Genomic DNA, 23,002 nt, shown 5'->3' with positions numbered 1-23,002 from the left:
GGGCAGGTATCCCACCCCTGCTGCTGCTTTGGGGAGAGGTTGCTTAGTGCTGCTGCAGGCTGACTCCTCCATTGGTCCCATGGGGTTCAGATAGTGCCAGAAGCCCCACTGCAAACTTGAACAGACCAGGAAGAGAGAGGCACAGGCTGCTGTCCCAGAAAAAGAGCCAGACGGGACCTCAGCAAGAAACCTTGGCCCTGCCCAGATGCCACATATGTATACCTTCCAAAGGTCTTCCCACTTATTCTCTCTCCAAATGCTGCATCTGGATAAAGTTTACTGCTTCTCTCACCACGTCCAGAGGATTTCTGCTTTCCCCCTAGTCAGTTTTCCTGCGTTGGCACAGGGATGAGGGACTATCCAATCCTGAAAGGTTTATTGCATTTTGTTAAGTAAAAGTGAACTCCATAGTTGGCAGATTTGCTGATCCACGTACAGGTGCTAAGTAACAGTCTTTAAAATACAGCATGTGCTAAGTCGCTTCAGTCGTCTCCAACTCTTTGCAACCCATGAACTGTAGCCTGCCAGGTTCCTCTGTCCATGGGGATTCTCCAGGCAAGAATACTGGAGTGGGTTGCCATTTCCTTCTTCAGGGGATCTTCCCAACCCAGTGATCGAATCCAGGCAGATTCTTTACCTACTGAAGCTGTGAGGGAAGCCCACTGAAAGATACATAGCACTGTAATAATAACATTTGAATTTCCTTTGATACTAAGGATGAGGTTGGGTAATGACCTGGACATTTATGTATGCTAAATTGGAGGCTCGCTTTTTGTCAGAAATGGAGAGAAAGACATAACAGATGAAACACATAGATAGAGAAGTAAAATATAATGCCAAGAGTTTTCAACAATTGGTATTTTGATTTTGGACATTAAAATTATATATAAAAGTAGACATACTTTAAAAGTATGTAAAATGTGACTTTTGTAACTGAAAATTCTTGATTAGGTTAAATACCAAGTTGTGTGAATTAAATTGGATACAGTAGATTAAAAGGTCAATCAGGGTCAAGCAAACATTGCATAATCACAGCTTATCTAGCTACTAAATGATTACTGTACTCATGTTGTAAGATTGTGGGAAATAATAGGAAAAATAGTGAACAATTAAGAAAAACAATAACTCATATGGAGCAGCCGTGAGGTGCATGTTCAGTCGTGTTTGACTCTTTGTGACCCCATGGACTGTAGTCTGTCAGGCTCCTCTGTCCATGGAATTTTCCAGGCAAGAATACTAGAGTGGGTTGCCATTTCCTACTCCAGAGGGTCTTTCCAACCCAGGGATCAAATCCAGGTCTCCAGCGTCTCCTGCATTGGCAGGCAGATTCTTTACCACTGCACCACCTGAGAAGCCCAATAACTCCTATAAAACATTTCATAATCTGGGGATACACCTAGCCTGTCAAATAACACAAAAGAAAATTGAAGTTTTAAATATAATTGCACCTGAAAAATTATTGCCCATAAACCCAGAGAAGAAACAATATAGAGTAAGAAAATAGTCAAATAAAATCTAAGCATCCTTGAGGCAACTTGAATCTTGATTAACAGTTATTGATAATTCAAAATTTAATGGAATATTTTTTCATATCTGGGAGTTTATATTAGAGATAAGTAATATTTTTGGCTAAATTAACAACCAGGTAATGTTCTTTCCCTAATGAAATATATCAGCTCACATCTTGAGAGTCTTCTGAAAGCTTTCTTGGACTTTATAATTTAACATTTCTTCAGACTGTGGTTATACAAAATGAAATAGCTATTTTAAAACCATCTGCTTATTTTTCCTAAAGTAGACTTTCAAAATAGGATAATTTAATGGATTTGAGGTTTGTGGGTTTTGAGCCTCAATTGTGTCTTGGCACTCAACATTAAATCAGCTAATTACCAAAATGCCATCTCATTTTACAACGACCTGAAATCTCCAGTGAACATTTAGTGGTCTAGTGGTTTGGGAAATGTAGGTGAGGTGAAGTGAAATTCTATTGAACTTAGCTACAACTAAAATTGACATAATTTTCCTCTTAGCTTTATTTCAGGTATGAAAGTAAAGGCCAGATTAATTTTTTTTACTCCATAAGATGGCAATCTTCACTATTGCTATGAGGGAACTATCCGAGGGCATCAACCACCTAAGCAGCCTGGGACCAGGACTGAGGATCTCACTTCCAATTTTGAGTCAATTCTCCCTGACATTTTGATGGTAAGATCAAAGCTAATTTGCATTATTGACAAATCAAAATTATACCACGAGTTCTTTTATACCCTTCAAGGGATTTTTCCACTCAAATAATCCTGAGAGAATAAAGGTTGCTGTCATGTACTCTTTTTAAACAGAATTGTACTCACAGGACTTCGCTGGTGGTCTAGTGGTTAAGAATCCACCTGCCAGTGCAGGAGACATAGGTTTGATCCCTGGTCCAGGAAGATTCCACATGCCTTTGAGCAACTAAGTCCATGCGCCACAACTACTAAGCCCATGCTCTAGAGCCTGCAAGCTGCAACTGCGGAGCCCATGTGCTGCAAATACTGAAGCCTGCACACTCTAGAGCCTGTGCTCTGAAACAAGAGAAGCCACTGCAATGAGAAGCCTGAGCACCGCAAATAGAAAGTAGCCCCAGATCACCACAACTAGAGAAAGCTCAGGCACACAATGAAGACCCAGCACAGCCACAAATAAATAAATAAAAAAGTGTACTCACAGTATTCAGATTGTACACAATTATTAAATAAATGCTATTATTAAATGTATGATATATAATTTTCTGACTTCCATTGATTCACTAGCTCTCAAAGGCCTCACTCTATCTGAATGATGAAATAAAGGCAATTGCTTGCAGAGAAGGAAGCTGAAACTAACTGGGGAGAAAGAGATGAGAGCAAGATATCGAATATCTCTTATCTACAGAGATGATATTGTTGGAGGAAGAAATACAAAGAAGTGTTTATAACATAGACATTGAGACCCTCAGCAGAGTATACTCACAAAAGATGTCTTTTACTCCACAATTATTTTCTCTGAGCACCATACTGAGATCTCCCCACTTGCTAATAATTAAATATGTTATGAAGAAAACTTCTCTAATAGTTATAAAAATGCAAAGTGTTAAATAGTATGATTGTTGCATCGCATTTAAGCTGCATCTGCCTATAAGGAGCCAAATTTACTCTAAATAAGCATACTTTTACTCTCAGTTTAATATCTAAGCAATAGAAATTTGAGACAGATGAATAAAGAAGAATTACAGGGTAGGCTGTATTTGCTCACTTGTGGTTACTATTATTATTATTATTAAATAAATATTAATAGTAAAATTAATAAAGCATCAAAGTTATATTAAAACCAATGAGCAATAGCAGCAAATGCCTAACTTTGAAGAATGCAAGTACTTTCTGTCCTTTTCCCAGGTTGGATTAAGTGATGCATCTTCTTAGACTCTGACCCAAGGGGCAGGGAGAGGCTGAGAATGGAGATTCTGGGAAAGAGCAGATAGGGCAAAAGGAAGACAGAAAATCCAGGAAGAAGAGACTCCCAGGTTCCAACTGGAGACAAATTCCATTTATATGTTCTACAAAGAGCCCCTAGGAGAACAATTAAGACCCTCAGATGCTCATGTGTCCATGTGTCCATGATCCGACCTCAGGAAAGAAGAGGTTCTTTCTGGTACCGGGCCAGCACACCTACCTTGCTGAGGTGCGTGAGAGCATGTTTAGGGGTCAGTAGTGAAATATTCACTCTAGGAAAGATAATGGGAACAATATCGAAACTACAAACGCAGTACTGTACCAACATTTAAATAGCGACTTGATAAAACACAACAGAGGGAGCTAAAACTTACGGATGCAATCTAAAAGCTGGCATCTCCCCCATTTACTATTTAATTAATTAACACAGGAGAAAAGTTGCATTTTCTTGTCTGGCATTTCAAAACAATAAAGTAAAAATAAGATGCCATTCAGAATTCTAACGCAACCTTGCTGGAACACTCACATTGATTAAAGCTATTATTAATTATGGAGTTGGACTAAGGCTTATTCATTAGAATTCACATGCATTATTATATTATTCAAGGTTAAATTAGATTTATATCTTTCTGTACAGGTACATTAATAAAAAGACATATAATAATACAGAGGGTAACATATATATGTATGTGTTTAAAAGTTGTTTACCTTTCCTATTGTGGTTCCTCTTTTTTTCATAGGACAGTGGAAAGTCACAGTGTGATACATCTAACAGTAATCTCCCTTTACAATGATGATCTGACCTCAAAAAAGAAATGATATTATTGATCTGCCATTATATGAATTGAATTTATGATCATGTTGGTGATTTCACTGAATTATCTGCTTTCTCCTGTCCTATTTTGGGGGCTGGAAATACAGGCTATAGTCCTGAGATAAACTTTTCTTTTGGTAAAGCTAACAACCACCTCTGAGGGTTGAGTCTATGACTTTACACTCATCAGTAACTCTGGATAAAAATTAAATGTGCTAAGTAATAAAACATGCACACATCACCTCTTCATCTCCTCCCCTCCTGGCACCCAGATGCACACATATACATGCATAAATACACATACACACTGACAAACCATCAGCCCTGCATTGTGTAGAAGTGCAGTCTCCTTTTCTACAGACAGAATGCTTCTTCATGCAAAGTCCCTAAGTATGCATATGACGCATATGCATAAAACATTGCTCCATCTAAAAAAGTTACCACATCCCAGATGAAACTTTGAGGATCTGATCAGTGAAAAAGCAAGTCTGAAGTTGGAGGTGACAGAACTAAGAAATTTTTAAATTTTATCTTCTTATAGACCTTTTTTACTGTATGTACCAGTAACTTTTAATACTTTCACATATAATATTTTTACTATATTTAAGATGACAGATATAAAATTGTGTTACTTTAATAACTTAATTTTAAGATGGACTTAACAGGACTTAAACAATGAACTCCTTAAGTGTAAGGTGTCTGGGAACCTTAACCCAGACACCTAGCACAATGACTGCGTGCGTGTGTGTGTGTGTGTGTGTGTAAGTGTGTGTTATGTCGCTTCAGTCTCTTTGGGATGCTACGGACTGTAGTCTTCCAGGCTCCTCCTCCTCCTCTGTCCGTGGGATTCTCCAGGCAAGAAAATTGGAGTTGTCATTTCCTTCTCTAAGGGATCTTCCTGATCCAGGGATCAAACCTGGGGCTCCTGCCACATCTCCTGCATTGTAGGCAGATTCTTTACCGCTCAGTCACCCAGGAAGCCCCCAAATTGTTTACATTTGGCAGGACAGTTGGTCGAGTAAACAAATGTTTGAACAAACTGACTCTCTGCCCCACAGAAGCATGGTGTCATAAGGAAGACAGACATTAAAGCGATTTCAGCAAAAAATTACATGATTACCAGTGTGCAAAATATTTGGGAAGGTATAGGACACTGGAAATGCTTCATGAGAAGAGCACAGAATTACCTTGACAGTTGACTCAGCATTTGTTTGGGGCACAAGGAGAGACTCAAGGGGGGGAAAAGGAAACAAGAGAGAGAATAGGGCAGCATGTATGAAAGAGAGATAGAGGGGGATAATTTCAATCAGAAGAAAATCTAGAAAGAAGTTATTCAGGATATGTATACATTTTGTATGCTATTTCCAAAAAAGGTAAATGTTTCACACTTTTGTGTGTGTGTTTCAGTTTATATTTAGGTCGGGTTGGGGGTGGCAGCCACTGGGATCTTTTGAGTGCTTATAAATGTCTATAGGGAACCCAAGCTTCTCTGAAAAGTAACTTTTAAGCTGAGACTTAAATGATGAAAGAGAATTAGTCAAGTAAGAAGCTTCCTTCTCTTCAGGATATCAGAAGAGACTTCCAAACAGAAGTACATGGAGCATGTGAAACCACCCCAAATTGGCTGAGACCACAGCCCCATTCATCTCTTTCCTCTTCTCTGTAGGAGTCACTGTGAAAGGTTGATGCACCCAGATCCTGTCATATACGCACAACAAATGGCCTGGCTGTGAGAGCCACATCAGAATATTAACCACAAGCAAGTGGGCAAACACAGTAACACAGACACAGTTCAATCTGGTACAGCTTTATTTATGTAATTGGGGCTTCCCAGGTGGTACAGTGGTAAAGGATATGCCTGCCATTGCAGGAGACACAGGAGACATGGGTTTGAAACCTGGGTCAGGAAGATCCCCTGAAAGAAGAAATGGCAACTCACTCCAGCTTTCTTGCCTGGAAAATTCCATGTATAGAGAACCCTGGCGGGGTCACAATGAATTGTATGCGACTGAGTATGCACGCATATTTATTGTAACAAAAAAATGCTGAACACATAATATGTGCCAGGCCCTAGGTTACCAGAGAATTTCCTACTCTGGGTTCTTACAGGGCCACTGCCTGATTTCAGCTATCTTCATTTGAGATCTTCTTCTCACCTGATTCCCAGAGAGGTGTGACTTCTCCTGTTGGTTGTATTGTTTCTGCCCCAGCGTCCTATCTCCCCTGATCCCAAACCAACCCAGTCACTGTCTTCAGTCCATCCCAGAGCCCTTCTTCCCTGAGCACTAAGGCAATAACAGGCTTTGTATGTTATCCAGGATTATGTCCCACTCCACATTCACCTGCCCTCTGCTATTTCCTTGCTGATATTTCTGTGAAATCAACCAGACCCTTCCTTGTGTATGTATGTATGTACTCAGTTGTCCAACTCTTTCTGGCCCTATGGACTGTAGCCCGCCAGGCTTCTCTGTCCATGGAATTTTCCAGGCAAGGATACTAGAGTGGGTTGTCATTTCCTTCTCCAGGGGATCTTCACAACCCAGGGATCGAACCTGCTTCTCTTGCGTCTCCTGCATTGGCAGGCAGGTTCTTTACCACCGGTGCCACCTGGGAAGCCCAGACCCTTCGTTAACAGTAAGCTATTAACATTACCAAAACCCTTCAAACAAGTAGCCACTTCCTTTCTGTTTCCCATACAGAAATCTCTTGGAGCGGTATTTCTTAATACTCAACTTTCAACACATTCTACTTCTTGCAACCTTAAAAAATACAGTTCTTTGTTTGACTCACCATGTTTTCCTCCTGATCGCATTTTTTCCCCTGCTTTCACATACTACCAAACCTGACTTCAACCTGTACTCATTGGTTTGTTTCCTTACAGTTAATCTCCGACTCACACAAATTAACATCTCTACTCACTATAAAGTAGGGAAAACATACGTAATTGTGGTGGCAGTAAAGGAAATCACAATCTTCAGATTAGATTATTTGGGGGTTATTGTTATCTTAAAGCATACAGGTTTCCCTTGTGGCTCAGACGGTAAAGTGTCTCCCTGCAATGTGGAAGACCCGGGTTCAATCCCTGGGTTGGGAAGATCCCCTGGAGAAGGAAATGGTAACCCACTCCAGTACTCCTGCCTGGAAAATTCCATGGACTGAGGAGCCTGGTAGGCTACAGTCCACAGGGTCGCAAAGAGTCAGACACGACTGAGCGGTTATCTTAAAACTAATCTTTGTGATTTATAATATGAATGACTATCTTATTTTCTTTTATTCCTTCTATTCAGAAATAATTGAAGATGGCTTAACAAAATATATAAGGTATAATAAGATACAAAGGAGGTGAAATAACTAGCCAAAGGAAAACTAAAACTAGACAAAACAAGAAATCCAGGGTAAGAGTAATTCACAAAATGTGTGCTGTAGAGTCTAGGCACTTGCCATAAATAATTCTCTGAAATTTTAAAATAGCAACAAAATGACAGAAGGAAGCTCATTCAGTTACATAATTCAAAATGCTCAGAAGCTTACAAAACAAACTAGTTGCTCAAGAGAAGCAGAGTCATCTGTGGTGAGGAGTTTCTGCAGGCTCTCGTCAGTAGAACACAGTGTGATGAGTGAGCGGTGTTCCCAGCTGCACCTCCACAGCAAAAAGCAGTCATGGGGCTCCTGAGGCTGCTTCTCCTACCTTCTCTGGACTTAGGCTGTTCACATGATCCTAAACTGCAGTTCAGTAAAAGTTACCATAGCAGAAGCCAAAATAAGCCTATCTAAAGACAGATTTCTGATCTTTTTTTTTAAATCTGAAGATAAAATAGACATCACCAAAAGAAAGTACATAGTCCTCACGAAATCCTCCATTAACATTTCTTCTCGCAGCTAAGCATTTCTGACAAATCTGCAAATCAGAAAGGAATGTTGGCAATTTAGGGTGTATTCACTTCCATTAGTACTCAGCAGAACTGAGGATGGGTTTCACATGGTTTTATAAAAGTTAAGGAAACAGATGGGAACTGAGGAGACATTTGTGGGCTAAGCCAAGATTTTACTCAGAAAAGAATTTTGGATTTATTCTAATATAGATAAAAGGGCAAATGACAAGATTTTGCCATTGAACACAACTGTGATGGTTTAACCTAGAAAAATCAATGAGGTAACTGTTAACAAATATCTCTCTATGCAGTCTTTTTTCCCCCCAGGTTTTTTTATTGTGGTAAAATACACATTTAAATTTATTATCTTAACCATTTTTAAGTATACAATTCAGAATATATTTATGCTTTACATACTTTGACTTTTCAAGAAGGGATCATTTTTATAGACCCTAACTCTCACAATGGCTCTGAGTTTCAGTGGCTTTTGAGTTATTCATAAGCGTAAACAACTAGAAATTAAACTGTGTTCATACAACTTAGTCCTGACATCTGTTTCAGAAATTTTCAAGAAAAGTTTCAAATATGTAATGTAAAATTGTTCCTAATGAATTTCTTTACCAGTTGATAAAATATGCAAGCCTGGTCACTACTGGAAAAAGCATCCCTGAAGTCTGTGTTTCCTTTGCCTGAAGTCTGGTCTGGAAATTCTAGAATGACAGTTAACCAAAAGGAAACTGCTTTTTAAGCATAATAATTTATAATATACTAGATTTCTAATTTTGAGAAAATAGACAGCTGTCCTTTTAAAAATGAGAGCAGATTCTAGGGCCCAATTGATGGTTTAATCTGTGGAAAAATAATTAAAGCAACAGATTGTCAAGGCTCACTTTCCTCCAATCAGACTGAACCTTGAAGGGTTCTGAGAGGCAGGCAAGAGAGAGTGCCCTCAGTCTAAAGGATGGTAACCAGCACTCGTACTGTATAGCTTATGATCTCCTGAAATCATTCAGTATACTTCACTTTCTTCCACTTTGATATTTCAGAACCAGATGTTTTCTTCCCTAACTACTCAGTTATTGATATTCATTAATTTGACAAACACCTATTGAGTACCTTTTACACACTATGCGTTCCAAAACGAATGAGCCAGGAATCATGACCTTAACAAGCTCACAGTCTGTGCTTCCTACTGATGGTCCAAGATGTTCTGATCAAGAAAAATATCCCTCTTTGTCCTTATTATACCTAAGAATCTCTGTTACAGAAAACCAGGAGATTTTTTTTACTCCCTGGGAATAAATACATCTCACAGGTATATTTAACACAGAATTATATAAACAAGTTAACTCAAAAAAAGGAACCATACTTAGCATTAATTCAGTGACTGTTGTGTGATGCTATTATCCCCTTGGAAGGCCTGTCCCCTCACTTGAAATGGCTTAAGTTCAAGTTTCTTTGTCTGACACCAGAGTACAACTTTCCTATTATGTGGCTCTCTGCCAGGGCGGCATTTGTGAACTTGATGCTTCATTCTAGCAATAATTTCCTATCTGATGTTTTTTCTCTCTTCACCCTATCACATATAATGTCTATGAACATAACACTCTGATTTCATTCTGTCATTTCATTGTTCAGAAAATTCCAGTGATTGACCAATTTCTGGTAAACTGTGACTAGCCAGAAACTCTCCTAAGATTATGCCTTCCCTTACTTATCCAACCCCACCTCTTATTACTCCACAGTAGTTGTACCTCAAACATCTTTAGCTTTCCGTGGTTCTTGCTGCTGGGAAGCCTTTCTCTCCCACCTTCATCCTCCCATTTCAAGTTCAGTTCAAATTCATCTCTATCCTTCTGAACTCTCTTCAAATGATATTGCCCACATCAATTTTCTGAAATTAGTGACTATTATTGGTACAGTTCTTTAGAACTTAATCTCATACTGCCTTGGACTATTATTTAACTGATTCCTCTCTGCAACTTCTCTTTCCAAGGGGATTGTAAACTCTCTCCAGAGAGAAAGGGCTCATCTTAAAGTCGTATGCACTTGTGTCTCCTCCTAATATTAGGCAATTGTTACGTGTACATTTGGTGTCCGATATATTGAGGAAGTAGCTATGGAATGAATGAATTACCACTAACTGCAAATACATTTTTTTTTTCTTTCCTTGCAGCTGGTGCTTGCCTTAAGTCCTATGTATTTCAATCTCAATGTTTTAAAAACTTTCCAACCACAACCAATAGGAAGACATTCTTTCATAATGTGATCTGGTGTGCATACACACATGAGCACCTGAAACAAAACTTCACAAAACAATACATTATTATCTACACTAAGCAATATATTCCAATGTTTTATATTCTATTTTTTAGAGACACTGATCATGACACATTAAATTGATTTTATTGCCAATAAAGAGTTATAATCTACAGTATAAAAACTTAATACTTCTTGGATCAATATGAAGTATATAATATTGCTCTTGAAAAATCCTTAGACCAAAACACTACCATGAATACTCATTCTGTTACTGACAGTTTGAGCTACAATTATTATCTTTACACAGTTATCTTGAAATAACATCTTACTGTATTTCACTACAGAATTTAGAATCAATTTCAACTCCTCCCACTCTGCCTTTTGAAAATTGGGACACAGTTAAATAATAATACACAAAATGTCCTTTAGCTTTCTATTTCTTGTCTTGACAAATTTTAGTGGCATATAAATAAAAATTTCCAGGCCCAATTTTAATCAGCCAACTTGCAGATGAATAAAAGTAGATACATTCATATTTTTGTTTCTTTACAATATCATAAGAGCATGAGCTTTTGTTGCATCTGGGTATTTGAGTCCCAGCTCTGCTGACTTACCTGGTGGCTCAGATGTTAAGGAGTCTGCCTGTAATGCGGGAGACCCCAGTTCAATCCCTGGGTCGGGAAGATCCCTGGCAAAAGAAATGGCAACCCACTCCAGTATTCTTGCCTGGAAAATCCAATGGATGGAGGAACCAGGCAGGCTACAGTCCATGGGGTCACAAAGAGTCAGACACAACTGAGTGACTTACTTCACTTCACTGCTGACTTAACCTGAGCAAGTTACTTAACCTGAACCTCCATTTCTGCATCCACACAATGGAAATAATAGTATCAACTTCAAAGGATAGATGAGGGTTAAAACAGACCATGCAAGTAAAGAACTTATTACAGGGCTTGGGACACACAAGTGTTCCATGAATGTACTGTTTGATCACTGTAACAAACAAGTAAATGTATGGCAAAATTCCTTTTAGGGTCATAAAGAAAGATTTAGTCATAAGGACAGAAGGGAGATTACGTTTTCTCTTTGTAGTCAGACTACACATACAATGTAAAATTCCACTTCTGGTTTTATAGATCATTAATACCCCTAAGAAAAGGCTCTATTTGTGGTGCTGGATAATCATTATATAATAAGGAATGTCTACTGAAATTAAGGCTTCCCCGGTGGCTCAGCAGTAAAGGACCCGCCTGCAATGCAGGAGACAAGGCCTGAGCTGCGGGTTGGATTCCTGGATTGGGGAAATCCCCTGCAGAAGGAAATGGCAACCCACTCCAGTATTCTTGCCAGGTAAATCCCATGGACAGCCCATGGGATCGCAAAAGGGTGGGATACAACTTAGAGGATAAACAACAAGTGAAACTAAAAAATTTTGTATATATAAGAAAAAAACTCCCCAGTTTTGCTAATTTCATTTAAATTTGTTTTTGCTTAATTAAAAAAAATTAACTCTTGTGTTGAAGTGTGCTTTAATTCAGCAAAATACTGTACACGATACACATACATGACACTCAAGATGTATAAGAGCTTGCTTTGAATAAAGCGAGACCCGGCGCTTCAGTTCAGCCTTCCAAATCAAATTTTTGTTCCTGTTGTCTTTACAATATATTCCTTCTTACTTCTATTCTTCCATACCCTCATCTTACTTAGGTCTTGCTGCTGTTGCTGCTGCTGCTGCTAGTCGCTTCGGTCGTGTCCGACTCTGTGGGACCCCATAGACGGCAGCCCACCAGGCTCCGCCGTCCCTGGGATTCTCCAAGCAAGAACACTGGAGTGGGTTGCCATTTCCTTCTCCATGCATGAAAGTGAAAGTGAAGTCGTGTCCGACTCTTCACGACCCTATGGACTGCCGCTTACGCGGTATTCTTAACCGCAGTTCGGCAGTTAACAGTAAACAACTACACTCCCACAGGAAGTGTTTTCCCCCTAACCTGTTCAATTTAGCACTGCAAAACAGCATATCTTGTCTGTTCCCCGGGAAACACTGGTCTCCACCCGACCAGGCACAGGGGAGTTGCATCCTCTTTCAAAATTACTTAAGTGATCAAGATTCCCCTAGCCCCAGCTCGCCGGTTTGCTAACGAGAGCTGCGATGTGTTGAGACAAACACTTCGGACAATTTAATTGAACCGAAACTGGAGACCTCTGGGGATGAACTTTCAGTCAGTACACTCCTGATAGTACGTGTGTTAGGCGGCTGAACGAACCAAAGAAAGTAGAGAGCCGGAAGCAGACCTGCAACAGGGGGTAGAAACAGAGGAGTCTGCCAAAAGCTGCGGCCTCGGTATCTAGGACACAGCCGTTTGACTTAGTCCAACCCGCTAAATGAAGGGGGGGCGGGGGCAGACGCGGCGACTGACAGCCCGCCCGCCTCCACGCGCGCCGCCTTCCCACCCACACTGCTGAGCCCCGGCCCTTGGTCCGCGCAGCCTCTTTCGTCACGTCCGGGGGCGGGCCGTGGCGCCGCGGCCGGCCCAGGTGGGGCCGGGAGCCGGGGGCCGGGGGCGGGGTTGTGGCGGTACTGCGGGTGACAACGGTCAATAATGAAGGTGGCTGCGGCGCGGCAGCAGACTCAGCTGCGCCGGGTGGGGGCGGCGCCGAGGCCGCGCCTGTAGGACCTCGGAGCCGGCGCGGAAGATGGGGCCCCAGCGCGGGGAGTGAGGCGGCCGCGGCGAGCGGAACTTCAGCCGGAGGGGCTCTCCCGCTTTCCCCTCCGGCTCGTTAGCCTCCACCTGGAGCCCCTCGACCCCCGCGTCCCGCGGGACGGGAACGGCGACGGAAGGGGCATGTGGCGCTGGGTCCGGCAGCAGCTGGTAGGTACCTCCGCCTCTCACCTCTCGGACGCTCGCTCTCGCGCGGCTTCTCGGGCCCGGGTGGCGGGGAAGGGCCGGCGGCGCAGAGCCGCGAGGCCGGGGCGGGAGCTCCGGGCTAGGCCGCATTGGAAGGGGGTCCCGGAGCCGGCAGTGCCCCGCGCAGCCCCGCACACGCGTCTCACCGCCGAACCCGGGACCCCCGAGCCCGGCGGCGGGAGGCTGCCGCTTCCTGGTCGCGCTTCTCGGTTAATTCTCTCCTCCTCGCCGCTCCTGGGCGGTTTGCGACCAAAAGTGGATGCGGAGCGGGGTCGGCGTCTCGGCGAGAATCTGTCTCCAGCCCCCTCTGCTCGCTGTTTTCAAGGTTGCGTGGATTATCAAGGAGAAGGGTAACTTGTCTAGTCTAACTCCTCTTAGAGAAATTTTACCGGAGGCCTGGGGGAGAAAGAATTTTCTAACACCCCGTCTAGTTGCGAAGCTAAGTGAGGTAGTTACGAAGGACGGTTTTCTTCCTGCCTTGTCCTCACCCCACCCCTGGTGAAACTTTTGGAATGGGAACCTTACTTTTTTTCCGTTCTCGAGGCAGTGTCAACGAGACCGATTTGGACCCGATGGTTAACTTTTCAGTTTTACTGGAACATCTGGAGAAAAAAAGAATTTTAGAAAAGTGTGATTTAAGGCATATAAAAAGCGCCACCTTTCTCCGAGTTAATTCACAGAGAAAACTTTCTTGCTTGCTGGCAACTACAGCCCCCAAAATACAACGCTTAGGCCACGTTGACAATTAGGAGTGAAACTGCTCCAGACTGAAGTCTACCCGTCCCTCCATGATGTCTGTTCCTGGTTGCTGCTTAATTTCTAAATCGCATTAGTAGTTAGATGCTGCTACAATTCGGTGTTTTCATTTACTAATTTAAAAGGCAGTGAAGCAGAAAAGGTTTTTGTGGGACTGTAAAGATTTTTGGGGACTAAAAACATTGATACCTCCTTTTCCCTACTCTGGAAGAGCATTTTTATGTTTAAGAAGTATGCTATTTCAGAGCCAGCCTTCTGTTAATTCATTTGGCAGTGGGCATCATTCTCAAAAAAATACCTTATAAATAAAACTAGAACTGCCTGCCACTCCCTCAAGCACATGTTGGCTCTCTATTTTTAGGTAATTGTGAATTCAGATATCCCAGATATACTCCTTATTAGACAACGAAGCTAATGATGTCATTATACCAAATTGTTGTAATAGTTTGGCTTTGTTGCAGTAAGCCGCAGCTGGGAAACTTGACTCTAGAAGTTAATTATTTCAGGTCTGACTTCATGCGTTTGATTTGCCCATCTTCGTGTATAGAAGTCTTGTTTACCTGATGGTGTTTTTATGTGCTAGTGGTTTTTTCTAGTTTTTCCTAGTAGATTAAGACACCACTTCTCAGTGTTAGGTATTTTTTGTTAATCTGGATAAAATCCTGATTGTATTCTCACCTTCAGAATAGGCAGTCTGTTAATTTTTTTAAAAATGGCTTCAGCCAAACACAGCTAACAGGAGGGGCAAAAAGTCTTGTGTGGTTAATTTACAAGAAATGCCTTATGGGGTGATTAGCAAGTTGAACAAGTTGCTGTGCATAAAAAAAATGCTATCTCTGACATTAGTCACTCACTTCACTGGTTTTAACTTTTAATTTTCAGATCTTCCAAGTATGTGATCAGACCTGTGCCTCTGTAGGACTTTGTCTCTTTGATTAAGTTTGTACAGTCACTTATTATATGTAAAGGATAGTGAATACACAGAATAATAAGTATATTTTACTATCCCAGTCATAAACTGCCTTTCTAGTTACTGCACCAGAAATTACTCAGTTCGTAGGCTAGTGTAAAGTATACTTCGATTTGCTCAGTGGTTGAATCTTTCAGCAATGGAGTCACTAGAAGGGCACAGCAACCTGCTTCAGTACTCTTGCCTGGATAATCCAGTGGACAGAGGAACCTGACCAGCTGCAGTCCAAAGGGTCGCAAAAGTAGGACACACACACAAAGAAAATTCAGATAAATAAGACAGGTTTGGAGAGGTTAATAAGCAGATCACAAAGACAGGATTTTTGAAATTATAAACACTTTATTTATTATATGAATCCTGATTTCCGGCCTCTTAAATTGTCTTGCCAAAAAGTTTGTCATTTGTTACAGAAACAACTTGTATGTTCTGTTAATTCCTTGTTAATTAAACACAACTTGACTGCTTATCTCCACAAACTATTTTCACTTCTTGACACAATGAGAAAAATAAAGTTGTCAGAAAGTTGATGTTTTTCTTTGGGAAAGCAGACTGAAAAGATTGAACTATCCTTTCCTTTTTCTTCTTGATTCTTTGTTTTTGAGCTCACAATCCTAGTTATTTTACACTAGGAAAATTTTCTTATGATGTCTTTCTGGTATAATGAGTATTATTCTAGCATCATATGTGTTAACTTGTTAGAGATGGCAGCACCTCAATTATGATAACAATTGACATTAACTCATTGTAGTCTCATATTTAGGTTTTTATGGTAGCCGTTAACCACATTGGCTATTAAATTTCTAATTAATTAAATTAAAATTCCACATGGCTATTAGCTACTATATTGGACAGTTCAGAGTAGAACATATTCATCATCACAGAAAATTCTGTTGTACAGCACTACATTAGATTTAAATGGAAGTCTTTGTCAATTCATGTTTTAGTTGACATGTAATATTTCTTTACAGTGCAATGTAATGCTATATTTTTAAAGCACTTACTGTGTGCATGCATAATAAGCTAAATAGTGGGGACACAAATGTCAGTCAGTGAGGGCCTTATTTATCTCTATTTCATGTCTCACACAGGACTTGATATAAGAGTAGACACTGGGTACATGTTTTTTGAATAAATGAATAGGTGAGAAGATAAAGAATTAATCCATATTATTGCTTCTGTGTTTTGAGATAAAGTGACTAAATTCAAGATTGACCAGTCCAAAGGAAAGCTGGAAAATCAAAAAATACGACTTAATGTTGTCATACTAGGATACAGTTTCTTAAATTGTTCTATAAACAGTCACTTCAGGTTTATATCTACAGTGGCAGAAGGAGGCTAGTAAGATTGTCTTCTGATTCACTGAGAAAAATGGTAAGCTCTTAGCCTAAACTCAGCCTATTCACATTCACCAAACTTGTTTATTCCTCTATTCCTCTCTTTACACTTGTCACAAAGAAAGGTGTGCCAGTCCTCTTTTCCAGACTAACCAGTCCATTTGTGTTCTTTCATCCTGCTCTCCGCATCAATTATCTGTAGTCTGTTTACTCTTACTTTTTCTTTCAGCTGTGAACACATTCATGCCTCCCTCTACTAATTTACTTTGCCCCGTACCTGTGTCAAAATGTTTTCAGTTTTCTAAAAAATAGGTCTTTCCTATATAACTGTGCTGCCAGTACTCTGAAATGTGGCTAGTTCAGACTGAAATATGCTTAAGTATAAACTACACATAAGATTTTTAAAACTGTGTAAAAAAAAGCATGTAAAATATCTCAACTTTTTATGTTGGTTACATGTTGACTAATATTTTGGATTTATTTGGTAAAGTAAAATGCTGCAGTTCATTTTGCCTGTTCCTTTTTACTTTTTAAAAAATGGTTACTAAAAAAAAAATGGTTACTGGAAATTTAAAAACTACAGAAATGTAATTCTGTATAACATTAAAAGTGAACTCATTTTTCCTTATAGCACATTATGTGTAAGATACCTTACACAGTAGACTAGGCTGTAAATATCTTGGGGTGGGCTATATTTTATCTTTAGAGCCCTTGCACTCAAGACAGCAGCTGGCCCATTGAAGGTACCCACCCACCAAATGTTGGTTGACTGAATATCAGGTTTCTTTCCACATCAGTTTGGAAGTATCTGTGTTCTTTGCCTTTCTCTCAAGGAATGAATGAGGAGTAGGCCAAGGAAGCAAGGCCTGTGGTGGTGGTATTTTGGTGTGGCTAAGTAAATTTTAACCTCAAAAGTTAATGTTTTGGGGCTTCCCTGGTGATCTAGTGGTTAAGACTGCGTCCTTCCACTGCAGGAGCTGCAGTTCAATCCCTGGTCTGGGAAGTTCTGCATGCCACAAAGTGCAGCCAAAAAAATATTAATGTTTAAGATCCTAAATCTTAAAATATTTTATTTTATCTCTGTGTTCAGACATCTATCCTCAGACTCAATTTTTCATTTGGTTAAAGAGGTCAAGCATTAGTGAAGTAACGTGAAAGTCGCTCAGTCGTGTCTGACTCTCTGCAACCCTGTGGGTCCATGGAATATACAGTCCATGAAATTCTCCAGGCCAGAATACTGGAGTGGATAGTCTTTCCCTTCGCCATGGTATCTTCTCAATGCAGGGATTGAACCGGAGTCTCCCACATTGCAGGCCGATTCTTTACCAGCTGAGCTACCAGGGAAGCCTGGTCAAGCATTAGTAGAATCCCAATTATCCTAGCTATACTGAAGTAGGCAACTTGCCCAAATGCTCCAAAGAACCTTGTGATTGCCACTATCATCATCAACTATCCCTTTTATCCCTACAGTCTGTTTTCAATATAACAGCCAGAGTGATCTTATTAAAACACAGGTTAGGTCATGTAATTTCTGTGTTTAAAACCTAAAAACTTGCCTTCTTGCTCAGAGTAACAGCCAAAGTCTCTGCTAGATCTGTATCCAAGTCCCTGCTCAGACCACTTCTTGTCTCCCATCATTCTTCACCCACTTTGCTTTATGCTCTATCCACATACACCCTGCTGTTCATCAGAAGTGCCAGATGGATTTCATTCAGTCTTAAGATTTTTGCCCTGGCTGTCATCTCTGGCTAGAATGTACTCCCCCCCCAGTTAACCTGTTGGCACCTTCAGTCCCTTCAAGTCTTTGTTTAGATGTTATCATTGAGGCCTTTTCAGTATTAAATTGTAAATCCCCACCGCCATACTTCCCTAGCCCTCTTCCCTGCCTTTTTTTGTTTCTCTTAGCACTTATCACTATTGAACATATTCTGTACTTTACTCCTCTCATTTATATCATGAAGGGAAGGATTTTTACCTATTCTGTTTTAGTTCTCCATATAACAAAAACTGTTTCTCAACTCTGCATCCATACTTTTAGGTAACACTATTTCTTTCTCATTTATTCTGAACATGTACTCTGTGATAGCGTATTGCTGGGCTCTGGAACTACCAAAATGAACCAACCCCTGCCCTAGCCATTCTTCTAGGACTAATGGATATTTGAATTTCTGTCAGTTTTTTCCTGTTTAAAAAAAATATTGCAATGGCCATTCTTGCTTGTGTGCTTTTTTAAATTGGCATACCTAGAAGTGGAATTGCTGGGCCACGGGGTGTGCACTTTATAACTGTTACTAAATATTGCTAAGTTATTTTCCAAAACGATGTTCCCTTTTCCCTACATCTTGGTCAACACTTTGTACTGTCAGACTTGAAAAAACTTAGCAATCTGATGAGTGTGAAAGGTATCTCATTTTGCTTAATGTGCATTTTCCTGATTGCTAGTGAGATTAAAATGTCCTGTATTTCTTTTCTTTTTAAAAAAATTTACTTATTTTTGGCTGTTCTGGGTCTTTGTTACTGCATGGGCTTTTTCTCTAGTTGAGCCAAGCTAGGGGGGTTACTGTTTGTTGTAATGTTCAGGCTTCTCATTGCAGTGGCTTGTCTTGTGGAGCACAGGCTCTAGGGTGCAGGCTTCAGAGGTTGTAGCATTGTGGGCTCAGTAATTTTGGCTCCTGAGCTCGAGAGCGCAGGCTTAATAGTTATGGCACACCGGTTTAGTTGCTCCGCTCCGTGTCGGATCTTCCCAGATCAGGGATTGAACTGTGTCTCCTGCACTGGTAGGCAGATTCTTGCCCACTGAGCCACCAAGGAAGCCCCCTTGATTTCATTCATATGAGTAGATTCCCCATTTTTCTGTTGAGTGGTTTGTTTTCTCCTTATTAGTTTCCTTTGTAGTCTGGATGCCAATTCTTTGTTGTGTATGATGTGAATATCTTCCAGCCTGCACTTTGTATTTAACTTAATGATATCTTTTTTGATATTTTAAATTTATTTGTAGGTAAACTTATTATTAGGTGAATGATTTCTACTTTTTATTACTTGTTTAGGAATTCCTTCCTAGGGTCATAAAGCTATCTTTCTGGCATTTTCTTAGTTGTCTAAAAATCTAGTTTTACAGCGCTTAGGTCTTGAATATGCCTGGGATTTATTTTTGTATATGAAATAGAGAATTTATTTTCTCCCGTATAGAAAGTTATTTGTCCCAATACTGTTTATTGAATGGGCCATCTTTTCCCCACTAATCTCTGTTGTTTGCCTTCTGTCATATACCAGTATTCTTTTTGTGTTGTGTTCTCTTTTTAGGTTCTCTGTTTCATTCATCTGTTGATCTGGTGGTGCATGAATAATATAATGCATTGTCTTAACGTAGTGTTTTATGAGAAGTCTTGATATCTGACCAGGCAAAACCCCTAATCCGTTTTTCTCCCCTAGAATTGCTTTGGCTCCCTACTCTTCCTTATGTTATTTTTTATTTATGTCATCAGTTTGTCTAATTCTGTGGAAAATCTTCCTAGGATTTTGATTGGCTTTGCATTGAATTTGTTAAGTTCTATTAATATTTTTCCATTTGATCATGTAGAAGCTATATTTTGTTGGAGAAGGAAATGGCAACCCACTCCAGTATTCCTGCCTGGAGAATCCCAGAGACGGCGGAGCCTGGTGGGCTGCTGTCTATGGGGTCGCATAGAGTCGGACACGACTGAAACGACTTAGCAGCAGCTATAGATTGTATTTTTATCCTTTTATTATCTCTCTCTACCTACAAATAATACAGGGATTTATAAGATTTTCACTTGTGTTCCCTCTTACCTTCCACATTACTATTACTTAATAGTTTAACTGTTTTTTTTTTCTTTTACCGGCTGTATTGAGAGATAACCACATATAATTTTCTCATTAAAGTGCGCAGTTCAGTTTTTCAGTATGTGCATAGTGTTGTGCAGTCCCACCGCACTCTGATTTTAGAACATTTTTATACTCCCTAAAAGAGATTCCTTATCCACTTTCTCCATTCCCCTACAAGTCACTAGCCCCATTAGCCCACAGCTGTGACCAATCACTAATCTACTTTCTGTCTCTATAGATTTGCCACCTCTAGACATTTTTTGTAAATGGCATCATACAGCATGTGGTATTTTGTGATGACCTTTTCACCTAGCATAATGTGTTCAAGGTTCATCTGTGTTGTAACATATATCCATACTTCATTTCTTTTTGTTGCTAAAATTCCATTGTATAGATATACCAGAGATTGTATTCATTCATCAATTAATGGACATTTAGTTTGTTTCTGCCTTTTGGCTGTTAGAAGTAATGCTTCCTTTTCCATTCATGTGCAAGTTTTTTGTGGATATATATTTTCATTTCTCTTGGGTAAATATGTAAGGAGTGGAATTACTGGGTCATGTGGTAACTCTGTTTTTAACTTTGTGAGGAATTGCCAAACTTTTCTAAAGTGATTGCACTGTTTTACATTACTACCAGGCATGTATAATATAAGGGTTCCAATGTCTTTATATCACTACCAATACTTGTTTTTGTCTTTGATTCTAGCTGTGGTCATGAATGTAAGTGTAACTCATGGTTTTGATTTATATTTGCCTAATGACTGATGATTTCAAACATCTTTTTATGTCTCTCTTAACTGGTTTGTTTGTACTTTGTGAGGCTTTTCTTGATGAAATGCTTATTCATATCTTTTAACACACTTTTAAGTTTTTCTTTTAGTTATAAGAGTTATATGTATATGTTCTGGATATAAGACCCTTACCAGATACATGATTCACAAATACTTTGTTCCTTAATGTTTGTGGAAACTCAAAACATTCTCTAGCTTTTTAACTGTTACTCATTTTGATTTACTACAGTGACTTTTTTTAAATTCACCATTATTTCTTTTAATTTAAATTTTATTTACTTATTGGCTGTGCTGGGTCTTCTAGTTGTGGCGAGCAGGGGCCACTGTCCTGGTGCAGTGCTCCGGCTTCTCATTGTGGTGGCTTCTCTTGTTGTGGGGTGCAGGCTTCAGGTGCAGTACTCAGGCTTCTCACTGTGGTGGCTTCTCTTGTTGTGGGGTGCAGGCTTCAGGAGCTGTGACTCCCCCGCTCGGGAGCACGGGCTCAGTAGTTGCGGCGCACTGGCTTGCTTAGTTGCTCCGTGGCACGTGGTGGGATCATCCCAGACCGGGGATCCCACCCAAGTCTCCTGCATTGCCAGGTGGGTACTTTACCACTGAGCCACCGGGGAAGCCCACCTCTTCCCTGTGTATTTATGTTTGTTCTTGCTGACATACATTCTTTAGTTACTTTTAAGCAAGGCTTCATGTGTGGTAAACTTTCTTAGTTTTTATGGCTTAAAATGTCTTTATTCCTAATTATTATTGAATACTAATTTAGGTAGATTCAGAATTGTAGATTAATGGTTACTTTCACACAACATATTGTTGTTATTGCTATTTTTGGCCACACTGTGTGGCATTCAGAACTTCCTCAACCAGGGATCGAACCCATCACTCAACATATTGAAGATACTGCTTATTCCTACTTATTCCTTTGCTTTCAGACATTTATTAGTGGTGTGAAGTATGCTTTTAATCTAATAGTCATTGCTTTGCTGGCAGTCTCTGTAACATTGTTTTAAGATTATCTCGTCCTGTATTTTGCAGTTTAACTGCTGCACTTATATTGTTTCATATGATTTTTGTTTCTCCTGCTCTACTCTTGTGTGTGCTTTCAATGTGAAAGCTGTCATTTCTACAGTTCAGAAAACTTTACAGCTTTTTTTCCCCTTTAAATGTTGGTTCTCCGACTTCAGTTTCCTTGTTCTCGAACTCTTGCTTGATCTTTATCTGTGCTCTGTGGCTGTTACCTTCTTGTTCATATTTCTCATCTGTTTTCTGTCTGCTGCTTTCTGTGTGAATTCTCAGTTCTAGTTTGTAGTCACCAATTTTCTCCTGTATCCATGGGCTAGGCCTCTGACCTCCCGCCTGACCTGCCTCACCTCTCTCCCCTCACCTTTCCCTTCCCCTCACCTGCCTTCCCACCCCAGGCCTCAGCAGCATCTCCTAGCAGGAAGGGAGGATCCAGGGCCAGGGAGGAAAAGCCATGGGCTGCACTCCAGTCTAGAGTTCATCCTTGTCTTCTGAATTTTTAATTTAAATGACTCCCCCCAGCCCCGAATTTATTATTGGATCTCTTTCATTTCCATTTGTTCTTGATGCATATTTGTCTGATTTGTCTTGTAATATTTTGTTCTTTAAAAAAAAAAGTATTATTCTGTTACCTCTTTGGAGATTTTACACATATTTAAAAGTACATAGCAGTTTTTAGCCTCCTTTCAGTTGAACCTGACTCTTGGACCCTGATACAGAAGGGGATTGAACTTCAGACTGCCTGTTTCTAGAGCCAGAGTACCAAAGGCTCAGCCCCTGATTACAGAAAAGATTACCTTATTTTAAGCCTAGCTAAGTCGTCTTAAAAAAGAAAAAAGAAAAAAATTTTTTTAATCTATCTTGTGAAGTAGAAGGAAGAGTTCAAAGTGTGTACTTTTCCAAAGTTACTAACTAATTAGTGCTAGAGGCAGGACATAACCCAGAGTTTTTGCCAGGCATATGTGAGT

The 23,002-nt window shown here is 40.1% G+C and overlaps 1 protein-coding gene across 6 annotated transcripts in view; it reads left to right on the top strand.

Moving 5' to 3' along the window:
* Nucleotides 1-12,976: 12,976 nt before the first annotated feature.
* ATP11B (ATPase phospholipid transporting 11B (putative)) overlaps nt 12,977-23,002 on the top strand; it is a 111,629-nt gene continuing 101,603 nt past the window's right edge. For 3 of the 6 annotated variants that reach the window (XM_065943367.1, XM_065943364.1, XM_065943363.1), the window contains exon 1: nt 12,978-13,288. In XM_065943367.1, coding sequence (XP_065799439.1) covers nt 13,262-13,288 — 27 coding nt within the window. In that variant the 5' untranslated portion in view covers nt 12,978-13,261. Of the gene's footprint in view, nt 13,289-23,002 lie in introns of all 6 variants that reach the window. The other 3 variants (XM_065943366.1, XM_065943365.1, XM_065943368.1) reach the window with 2 other exon arrangements.

The sequence above is a fragment of the Muntiacus reevesi genome, chromosome 8 (genome assembly GCF_963930625.1).
Source record: "Muntiacus reevesi chromosome 8, mMunRee1.1, whole genome shotgun sequence".
Classification (NCBI taxonomy): domain Eukaryota; kingdom Metazoa; phylum Chordata; class Mammalia; order Artiodactyla; family Cervidae; genus Muntiacus; species Muntiacus reevesi.
This window is presented reverse-complemented; position numbering and strand designations above follow the sequence as displayed.